Below are 11,840 nucleotides of genomic sequence, written 5' to 3'. Positions count from 1 at the left end.
CTTTCCTCGTTTTGGAGAGAACACACCCAGGCCAAGTCATTGTTTTGAAATGTGATGTGTTAATAAGGCACTTGGTGACAGCATCTTCGGACAGTGTCGATGTTTTCCATTGTATTTAGCATGAAGCCAACGGTATACTGCCTAAGCTTTATAGTTAACAGCAGCAACTATGGCATTTTGAAAATTGAATGCCCTCGCCTCAATGGAACTAGTGAAAAGCCTATATATAGTGCTAACTGTGACACACATTGTTGTGATGTGTATCTTAAATAGATTTGATATTAAGGACCACACAATGTACAGACTTGAACCAAAAGTAAAAGATCAGTTGATACACGTTGTTCAGAAACTAATCAGAATGTTTTCTTTCTGTGAGTATTTAACGTTTCATTAAACATCAGCAAAACTGATGTACAAATTCACATTAAGAAAACCGAGATGTTTACAAGGTCATCCTGAAAACGAGAGTCAAGAAAGGTAAGGAATGATCATGGTAACTGTTCTTGTTAAGGCATTCATGACAGTTGCTGCTTTTGCTTGATAACCCATACATCCAATGCATTGAAAAAAGCAAAATGCACTGAACCAAGAAAAAAAAAACCTAATTAATTTTTTTTAGCAGTTTTCTTCAGAAGAACCCATACTGATCTGCAACTTTCCCAGAAATATGTATATATTATGTTTAAAATTAAAAAGCATGTACACTGCAGACACGGACAGTGATGCACACATATGATTATAAAGTTGACACTTGCAAAACATTTTGTATGTGAAGGAAGTTTATTAGTTTATGTATTGGTTAAGTACACTTTTGAAACAAAACAAAAAAGTCCAAAATCTAAACATAAAGTGTTAGGTGGTTGGTAGTTAAACAGTGATACTTGTACTATCATGTGGTAACTTGTGTAGAACTGTGAAAGTGCAAGCAGAAAAGGTACTTCATCTGCATGCAAATCATTGGACAGGTCTGGAGTTAAATTTCAACTTCTAGGTAGTATGCTGGCTTAATTACAGAACATAATAAACCATGCTTATGTTCTTAATAGTGTAAAGTGAACACTGGTTATTTCACTAAAACTCCATTCACAAACCTAGCTTTCATTTGTACACACACACACACACACACACACACACACACACACACACATATATATGTATATATATGTATATATATGCTTTATTTCATTTTATGTTGCAAAGTTGTTTCTTGATAATAACATCTTTGTAGAAAAGCCATTTGGATAATATAATTGATTGCCTCAGATACATTTTCTTTTGTGAAGCCTGCTTGGTGGATGCTTCAGATACATTTTCTTTTGTGAAGCCTGCTTGATGGATATGACATTTTCCAGTAGGTTTCAAATTCAATGCTATCTTCCATGGTTTTCTTTCTTAAAAAAAAAAAAAGAAGAAGAAAATTAGCACTGCTGTTAGTAAAGACTCCACTATGGTTTAGTGAAAATTCAGAAGCAAGTAACATTGTAAATTAAAGAAGAAAAACTTATAGTGTATTTTTTCTATTATTATAGCAAATTATTATCTCTATATGAAATATGTATCATATTGCGAAGCTGCAAAAGCAAGTAACATTGCTAATACTATATATAATTATAAAGCACTATTATTATTATGTTGAAGATTAAGGCAAATTAGCTGTCATTGTACTTAATTTACTTAAAGCATGAGATTGATTTTGCTTTCTTTGGCCATTTAAAGCATGTGAACATTGATTCATAAGCAGCTGGTAGTAACAGGCTTTTGGTTTTTGCACATCTTTGTTTGGATATTGCAGCATTTACAATTGAATTGTTGCTTCCAAATTTTAGAATTATTTCATGGCAGAAGTGTGTCACTATACTTAGCGTTGGGGAAGAAGATACTTAGTATTCCTTTTTGCACTTCATAGATTTATTAATGCATGTGTTTTGTTTAGGTTTGTTCAGCATGAATTCTGTCCGAGTGCTATGAACATACTGTACTTAAAGTAAGCATTGATTTCACTCTAAATGCAGATGTCAGAGGATTTATTTCTTTATAACTTATTTACCAGTATGCAAGCTGATAGGAAGGAAGCAATAAGCAACAATGGCTTGAAGTTTTTGCCCTTGTCTTCCTATCTCATACTTTCATTTGATATGAAAATGTACCTTAACAATTTTGCTCTTTTTTTTCAGCTGAACCTCCTACTTTACTGATTAGATAATTTCATTCCTACAAGTGAGCTTAAGTTCAGCAATTAAAAATTTTATCCCCCACCATGAAGGCAACAATACTGTTTTCAGGGTTGGTGTTGGCTGAGTATTCATGTTTCAGTGGATTACAGGATCTTTGTCATGCTTCTTTGATTTTCTGTTAATATTTTCAAGGCACTCACAGGTCTGTACAATCTCCTGGTGGGATGCCAGGGGTCTTTCAGTAAAATAGCATCCCTGCCTTCTGTAAATTCTCTCCTAGAAATTTCTTCTTTTCAGTTGCTCTCTCTTCAGTTCTTCCTTTTTTCTTCATTCACTGTTGTCTCATTTTTCTACCTTCCCAGTCCATTTCCCTTTTTTTCTTTGGGCAAGCCTTGATACTTTTTTTCTGTTTTCCGCAGTCTGTGATGTACTGTCTTTGCTGTTTTGCTCTGGCGATTAGGTAGTGAAACTATAAACAAGGGGATGGGCACTAGCTGTCCATTCCGCAGTGTTATTTGCCTGTATATGACCATTTTTGTGTATTTTTTGGTTTGTCTTGAACTCACTCCGGACAAATAGTTTTCTCCCATGCTTTTCCCTACAGACGACCCATTGTTAAGGTTAGGAAAAAATCACAAAAAATACAAAACATAAAGTAACTGAATGAAACTCACTGTAACACCCACCTCCCTCCCTCTTCACTGCCCTCAGAAGCTGAGTCACTGTCACTCAGTATGTTCTTGCTGGTAGCTTTCTTCACTGCAGATACTTTATTTAACATCTTCATCATCCTCGTCGATGTTGAAATCTTCAGTTTGAAGCATTTCATTTTCAATCACTTAAGCAGCAGTAAAAAACCACTGTCGTGATATAGTTTGCTCCAAAAATTTCCACTTGTATTGCCTGCGATGCCATTTTTGATATGTATGCAGATTAGCTTGTCATGTGGGGTGTCGAGGGCAAAGGCTTGCTGGCGAGTGTGTTGTTATGGAATCACACGATGAAACTTTCCATTCGACCCTTTACACGTTCACAATGCCCGGTGTAGTTGCGATTGTTTTGCTACCCCTTGACAGCTTGAGGAAAACGTGGAAAAAATTTAATTAATGAAACTGCTGTAGTAGTGTTTGTCTGGGAATGCTGCCTTCCATCAGGTATGCTATTGTGTTCCATCATCTGGAATGAGTTAAAAGTATTGTTTTTTCCTTTTTTACAATTTTTTTGTAATCTGGAAATGATAAATTAAGTGGAATGGCTGACGTCGTCAGCATGGCCTAATCTTATTTGCCCTAAGGAGCTAAACAGTTAAGACAGTGTGTCATGAACTGTGTTTTGTAGGTTTATCTTGGTTGTTTTATTGTGTATGTGACAGTTTTGTGTTTAATGTGGTTGGACATTTGTGTGGTTCACTAGTTGGGCAGTCCTGTTACAGCCCTGTGCGGTCAGCTGGACTAAAAGCAACAATAATGATAAGGTCTACACATTTTTGTTGACCTGAGAGATGAGGAACATCTCCATGAACTGTTTTAAAGTTTAAACAAAAAAGGAAGGAAAAAAATTGTATGTATGTATGAAGGGTACTTATTTAGCTCATTCAACTCTGTGCCCAAGCAGTACTAGGGCATCAACAATTGTTTCATTAAAACTGTTTCTATGTTCATAGGTATGCACTAAACATGAGCAAAGGGAACTAACTTCTACAGCATTTCCTGCTGTTTCCACACATTATTTTCGTAAATTATCTGCATGTTGCAGCATCAGTATGGCAGGGAAGCCTTCCGGAGCTGTAAACTCCCTAGGATTGAATGGGTTAAGACTTGCCTGACCTACATTATGATGTTAAAAAAAAAAAATAATATAATTTTTTTTGATAACTCATTGTTGAAGAAAGTGCAGTGTGTGACTGCTTGGTGTTGACAGGAGACCCGGCAGTGCGAGGACTTTTGCCTTGACTGTCAGGTTTGGCTGTGTGCATCCTGCAAACGCAGTCATGGGAAAGTCCCAGCCACCAAGGATCATAGCATCCGCTCCATTCAAGACCTGCATGCCAGCAGTGTTGAAAAGATACATCAGGTGATTTTGTGAGGACAACATGTCGCAAGCGAAAATACAGAACTTTAGGGTTAAAAATCAGTTGTTGATCATTTTGCCAAAATCTGTAGCAAGTCTGTAAGGTCAAAAGAGTATGGGTGACTGATTATTGTGAATTTTTTTTATTATGAAGAAAATGACTTCAGCCATTGCAGCGTTGTGTTGACTACTGTTTTCTTTCAGTGAGATATTCTACATGTCATATTTAACTTTTAGACCATTGTATACTGTATTAAAGATGATATGAACTGGGTTTGTTTTGTTTGTTTTTTTAAATAGTAACAGAATTTTGTCCATGCAAATACTATGTTTGCAGTTATAAACTGCTTTTTTTTTTTTTTTTTTTTTTTTTCTTTTTTTTTTGTTGCTTTTATCTTTTTTAAGTTTCAAGAACTGGTTCAAGGCCTGTTGGAGGAAACCGACACCAGACAAGCTGAAGTATACCTGCAGCAGCAGAATTTGTCCAGTCACATGTCAGAGACCACCTTCACCATCAACGCCACAGCATCACGCCTGCAAAGCACTCTGGAGGATATGCAGCAGTCGCTTATCAGCCAGCTGTGCAGTAAGGTCATGGATGCTGATAATGATCTGAGCAAGGTGAAGGAAAAAAAAAATCAAGTTTTACAATTAGTCTCATTCACAATTCTTCCTGTAGTGTGAAGCTTAAAGCCCATATAGAATTCTTCCTTCGACAGGCGCAATAGCTGTATGGTTAAAGCGTTGGACTTTCAGTCTGAGGGTCCCAGGTTTGAATCTCGGTGACAGGGCCTGGTGGGTAAAGGGTGGAGATTTTTCCGATCTCCCAGGTCAACATATGTACAGACCTGCTAGTGCCTGGACTCCCTTCGTGTGTATATGCAAGCAAAAGATCAAATACGCACGTTAAAGATCCTGTAATCCATGTCAGCGTTCGGTGGGTTATGGGAACAAGTACATACCTAGCATGCACACCTCTGAAAGCAGAATATGGCTGCCTACATGGCAGGGTAAAAATGGTCGTACACGTAAAAGCCCACTCGTGTATATACGAGTGAACGTGGAAGTTGCAGCCCATGAACGCAGAAGAAGAAGAAGAATTCTTCCTTCACTTTGTTCGTCAGGATGTTGAGGCTTGTGGATAACTCTCACCAGAATCTTTCAGACTCTTCATTCCTCGTCATGCAGAACATTTTGGTTCACTCTTCATAAAGTTTGAACAGAATCCTTCTCCTCTTCATGGGCGCATCCTAGTATTTTTATCGTGATGTGCGATTACCAGCATTGTTTTCATAGCGCTGCTTGTTATTTCAATGTCAGTACTGTTTCCAGATGTTGATCCTAATGTCTGTCTCAGTGTCTGATTTGAAGAATGTCATTTTGTTTTGTAGTGTTGGGAGAAATTTGCTCTTTCACTTGAAGATTTCTTCTAGTTTCATTTCATTATTTTGAGCTGTGCTGGTCCTGCTGTTGAATAAAACATGGAAGGATTCTGTTAGACATAATCCTAAAGGGAAAAAATGTCTTTAAAAATTTGCATAAGAGATAGGCTATATAGTATGCTCCACAAGTGACAGCCAAAATCTTGTCCTTTATACAAGGACTTGAAACTTGCATGACAAAGAAGAAAAAAAAAGGAATAGAAAAATGCCAGATGTGCCACATATGATTGTGTTTTGCTTTCTTCCATCCAGGCGTTAACAGAGGTTGAATCGCGGAAGAGCCAGCTGGAAAGAATCAGAGAGCGGATAAAGCGAGCCAAGAACTCGACTGACCATGCCTCCGTAGTGTGTGTGGTGGATGAGCTTCACAAGGACCTCAGACAGCTGACTGCTCTGCCAACCGTGCCACTGACCGCCATGATTCAGAGAGTGGACTTTGAACCCTCGCCTAATCTGCTGACGGTCAGGAGATACATTGTAGCTTGTTTGTTTTGTTAACTTTAGTTTTAGAGACTATCTCAATGAATAACTTGATATTCTATCACTCATTAGTCATAGTAGTTCTTTGTGGAGAAATAGAAATTTAAAAAAAAATTAAAAAGAAGAAAGTTTGATTTCAGTTGAGAAATAGCAGATCTGTATAATTTTGGGCTATTTTGTTTTGTTTTTGTTTTTAATCAATATAAAGGTAAAAAGAGATAAATTTGGGGGTCATTTGTGGAAAGAAATTGCTGTCAGAATAGCCACAAATCTCCACTTTTTTTCTTAAATTTTTTTTTTTTTTTTTTTTTTTTTTTTAATAAAGCCTAGTCATTTGTGGATGACGGACTTTTCATCAAACATAGCACAGAGATCATGCATAGGAACTAAAGCAGTAGAAATTTTATGAATGGAAATAGAAACATTGACATAGAATTGGTTGGGATTGATGCTTGCATCCTCATACTTCGTGTATGCACAAGAATACGCATTGCCAAAAAGAATTGGTTGGGTGTTTGCATGAATTGATAATTGTCCATACACATGAATAAGTAACGCGCTTCAAATCTTATTTTTTACAGAAGCATACCTTCTTACGTTGGTGTATTGTGTTCAGAGTGTGCAGGCAGACTCCCTGGGCCACTTGCTGATGTACCGGGACATTGTGTCGGTGGAGAGGCAGCGTTTCCCAGCAGGAGAGAACTCGCTCAACTTCACTCCTGTAGCGGAGGTGCACCAGCGAAGTCTGGACTTTGTGACCAGCATGGTGGTGGTGGGGTCCTCACCGGAGAGGGTGATCTACATCCGCGGCAACAAGCAGGTGTGCTGCAACACGCCTAGGCTCCGCTACAGCTTTCCTCACTTCGGCTTCTCTGATGAGATGGTAAGACCCTGGGTTTGCACTGTGGGGGATTTTGATCCTTGCTGTCATCTCAGTTGATACTCCCAGGTGTGTTTTGTAGATCTGTTACTGATTCAGGCTCACCCTGCACATCTCCCATTCACACTGGGTAAAATAGCTGGACTCAGATTAAAAGTTGAAATGCAAGGTTCATATTGTCACTAAATGGCGAAGGTTCACACAGGGCAGTGGCAGAGTAGATACAACACACGAGGAGCAGAAAACATCGGAGATGAGAGTCGTGTCAATAGAGTGGGGAAGTCAGCATCCAACCGCCACTGAAGGTCTGGGTGATGTCAGGAAGAAAGAGCCAGAATAAGAGACTGTACCCACTGTCCGGCACACAGTGGAAATGTCCCCACTTCACAGACACCAGCAGCAGGTGACAAGTAGCTCCCACCTCCTCCTCACTGCCCCTCCTCCCTCCAGAAGGCACTTCCGCTGTCTCTGGTCCTAAAAACTGTTGTGGTCATGGGGGCACTGCATTGCTGAACACATCACTAACATTTCTTCTTTATTTGCAGCTGTGGGATTGGAGGAGGAAGGTGGCAGAATGGTTAAGACGCTCATCTGCCAATACAGAGAGTCTGTGAGGGTCTGGGTTCAAATCCCGCATTCACCTTTTCTCCCAAGTTTGACTGTAAATTCAAACTGAGTGTCTAGTCATTTGGATGAGACGATAAACTGAGGTCCTGTGTGCAGCACGCACTTGGCACACTGAAAAAGAACCCATGGTAATGAATGTGTTGTCCTCCAGCAAAATGCTGTAGAAGAAATCCACTCTGATAGATACACAAACATATGCATGCACTCAAGGCCTGACTAAGCGTGTTAGGTTATGTTGCTAGTTAGTTTTCTCTAGGAGGCGTCACTGTGTTCGGACAAATCCATATATGCCACACTACATCTGCTGGGCAAATGCCTGACCAGGTCAGGCATCTGCTTTGCAGATGTGATGTAGCATATATGGAACTGTCCTTGAGAAACTGGGATTGGGCCTGAGTTTTGGCAAAGCTCCTCTCCATCAACTCGGTGATGTCTGACCACTTTTTTCACTGTCGGTCTTGTTTCCTTTTCCCCCTGCACTGTTCCCTAATGGATGGTCTTGAAGCTCAAGAAGTCTTTTGAAGCATTTCATTTCCATTGCTTGGATCCATCTCTGATGCTGCGCTTTAAGAGTCCAGGACTCGCATGCGTACAAGAAAATAGAACCAGTGCATGCAGGAGTTTCAGCTTTTTTCTGGGACTGATGTTGTCTCCGCATACGGGCTTCAGTCCACGCAGCTCTGGCCAGTATTTCAGTCTTTGACCCTTCCTCACTGAATAAAGGTAACAGTTGAGATCCGCTCATCCAATACATGACATGCCCGACTGTCCTGCTACAGTCCTGCATCTAGTTATGATACACTTTAAAAGTGAAAGGATGTAACAAGTTATATTCTAACCAGTGTCCAAGAAAATTCTTTCTTTCAAGTTACTCAGATCACTAAGTGTCCAAGAGCAGTGGGTCCGGAATCAAAGCAAATCCCTAATGAGCCTGTTAACACAGTTGTAATACTTTTTTCTCTAAAAACTTGAACATTTAATGATCCAAATGTTGCTGAATAAAATCACCATAATATTATGTACACAGTCAACATTATAATACCAGCGTTGTCTTGGCTGTCCGTTGATTTTATTTTCACAAAAGATGTGTTTTGTATACAGATAAGATTTTCAAAAAAGGTGACATACGAGCTGTGAACAGATATAGATAATACTCTGTTTTTGTCTTTCAGTATAGATTAAATTGTGCAATGTCTTTGTCTTTAAACACAGATTGTGCAATGTCTTTGTCTTTTAATACAGATTGTGCAATGTCTTTAAATAGATCATGCATTGTCTTTAAACACAGATTGTGTAATGTCTTTGTCTTTTAATACAGATTGTGCAATGTCTTTGTCTTTAAACACAGATTGTGTAATGTCTTTGTCTTTAAACACAGATTGTGTAATGTCTTTGTCTTTAAATACAGATTGTGCAATGTCTTTAAACAGATTGTGTAATGTCTTTGTCTTTTAACCCCTAGGCTGCCTATATAATGAGATAACTCGTCATGGCAAGCATGTCTGCTTCGATGCCACAATGACGAGATAACTTGTCATCGAAATATTCTGACTTTTCCCTCCTTTGCGTTCAGTTCCTTGACAAAAATGCTGGTTGCTTTAGCTTGGGGAATTTTTTCTGGATTCTATTCATAGCTAGAAACCCCATCTGTGTCATGAGGCAGTCCTTGGTTGGGTTACTGTCCCAATGCTCCTCTCCTCACTCGCTCAGCAAAATGTCAGACTGACGCCGTGCTCAAGAACATGCGATCGTAGCAAACTAAATCAACCAAGATTGCTTTCTTTAGCTGATGCTCAGAAAGTATTGAAGCGTAAATTCGAAGAAGACAGTGATTAACATATATAGGATGATTTGATAGAAAATAAAGGGAGCAATCAAGAGAGTGGCCAAGATACGACTATCAGTGTGTTATGCCGGCTGTGCAAACCTTAGCAGACGACAGAAAGTGACTGAATTATTAGCAGGACACGGTGTGAGCGATTTTCTTGGCACTCAGCCAACGCGGTCTGATGAGAACTGGATGAAGTGACCGTGTGAGAGGGGTGAAGAGGAGGGAGGGTGGAGACTGAGGAGGCGTGGCCTCTCATCCACATTATCACCTGGAGAAGTCACAATGCATTGTGTATCTCTCTCTTTATAATTTTTTTTTTATTGTGGTTGTTCTAGTATGATTTTGTGTGTGCAGATATCCATTCATCCAGAAAATATGATATTTTATTGCAAATTACCTGACTAATGTTTGTAATGAACAAGTTGAAAATGTGACAAAAAACAAAACACTGATTTCAAAACAACAGCATGTCACTATAAATATATAAAATGGGAAAACATCATGTGTTTTGTGTTCTTTATTCATTTACCTTTCAGAAAATATATACTTTTATGGGTCTTTCTCCAATAACAAAGAGCACAGAATTTTTTGAAAATTTATACCCGTTTTTTGTGTGAAAAAACCCAGGCAGATAGATTTCACTTAAATCTTATTTTCCTGGCAGCGAAAGGGTTAATACAGATTGCGCAATGTCTTTAAACAGATTGTGCAATGTCTTTGTCTTTCAATACAGATTGTGCATTGTCCGTCTTTTAATACAGATTGTGCAGTGTCTTTAAACAGATTGTGCAATGTCTTTGTCTTTCAATACAGATTGTGCATTGTCTTTCTTTTAATACAGATTGTGCAGTGTCTTTGTCTTTTAATACAGATTGTGCATTGTCTTTGTCTTTAAACAGATTGTGTAATGTCTTTGTCTTTTAATACAGATTGTGTAATGTCTTTGTCTTATGTCTTTGTCTTTAAACACAGATTGTGTAATGTCTTTGTCTTTTAATACAGGTTGTGTAATGTCTTTGTCTTTTGATACAGATTGTGTAATGATACAGACTGTGTAATGTCTTTGTCTTTTGATACAGATTGTGTAATGTCTTTGTCTTTTGATACAGATTGTGTAATGTCTTTGTCTTATGTCTTTATCTTTTAACACAGATTTTCACAAAGCCATGGAGTGCTGCATTGACCCCAGACAAGAAGGTGTTGGTGACAGATGCAGGAAGCTGCCCTGGGGAAGGTTTTGTGGCCATGTGCGACTTCAGTGGCCACTTGATCTGTTACCTGGCCAAGGTGGGTGCTTTCAGTGAACTGTACTGAATGAGGAATCTGTGTGCATGGATGCATTTTGTACATAACACCTTTTTGTGAATATGCTGTGTTTGTGAGTAGAAAAGGTGTCTAGTTTGTATTACTGTTTGCGGTTAACAGAGTTTTTGTGCATGTATGAAAGGTGTATTATGTTTGTGATTATCATGTTTATGGCATGTGTATGGTGCTAGAAGATATAAAAGGGATGTATGAAGAATGGCATTGTCATCAGTTCACTTCATGTCTCATTTATAAAGAACAGTAAGAATGTAAAAACTTTTGAAAATGTCAGGGTTATTCATACCAAGTTCCAAAGTTCATCAGACATTGCTTTTCCTGTTTACACATGTAGAAATTGATCTCATATTCATAAATGTTAAAAAAATTTCACAAGTATTTATGTATGTACTAAACTGCATGTATGGCCATATTGTCCTAAATGTGTACAAGCCACATTTAGTATTTTGTTTACTGGTTTGCCACTTCCATAAACAGTGCTGCATATGTGATTTTGATGAAACAGATATTGGTGTTCAAGACTGGCAACTAATTCATCTGATGTATTGCCCACTGTGATTATGTTTCTCTGGAGTTGCAAGATGCACTAGTATGTCACAGTGATTTAAAGAAAAAGCCACAACCTTGAAATTAGAAAAGAAAGGAGAAACAAGAAAGAAAGAAAGGGGAACAGAATTAAAGATTACTGGGATGTATACATCTGTCTGAAATTTTTTTAAATAATAAAAAGATAGACTGATCTAGCCAGTCTCTGGTCCATTTGCACACAGTACAAAGTGTAACCCACCTTTAGGTTAATTAGGGTTCAAGGAGATGAACTGCCCACCAGATTAGAATTTTGAAACAGTTTTATAGGTTTTAAAGAGCTTTTGACATACATCACTGTACAATAAACTACTTAGTGTTAAAGGTCCTTACTTGGTTGAAACACACACCCCCACACCCAAATCAAATTACTTTGCTTATAGCCCAGCCAGCTGCAAAGGAACCATTTCAGGGCTAACCCCCTTACC

The 11,840-nt window shown here is 38.4% G+C and overlaps 1 protein-coding gene across 1 annotated transcript in view; it reads left to right on the top strand.

Moving 5' to 3' along the window:
* Nucleotides 1-11,840, top strand: part of LOC143299117 (uncharacterized) — a 19,911-nt gene that overhangs the window by 391 nt on the left and 7,680 nt on the right. The window contains exons 2-6 of the mRNA XM_076612250.1: nt 4,095-4,247; nt 4,650-4,865; nt 5,939-6,148; nt 6,783-7,049; nt 10,657-10,791. Of these exons, the coding sequence (XP_076468365.1) occupies nt 4,095-4,247; nt 4,650-4,865; nt 5,939-6,148; nt 6,783-7,049; nt 10,657-10,791 (981 nt within the window). The remainder of the gene's footprint in view (nt 1-4,094; nt 4,248-4,649; nt 4,866-5,938; nt 6,149-6,782; nt 7,050-10,656; nt 10,792-11,840) is intronic.

This window comes from Babylonia areolata, chromosome 2, assembly GCF_041734735.1.
Source record: "Babylonia areolata isolate BAREFJ2019XMU chromosome 2, ASM4173473v1, whole genome shotgun sequence".
NCBI lineage: Eukaryota > Metazoa > Mollusca > Gastropoda > Neogastropoda > Buccinidae > Babylonia > Babylonia areolata.
The sequence above is the reverse complement of the archived record's forward strand: the minus strand, read 5'-3'. Positions and strand labels throughout refer to the sequence as shown.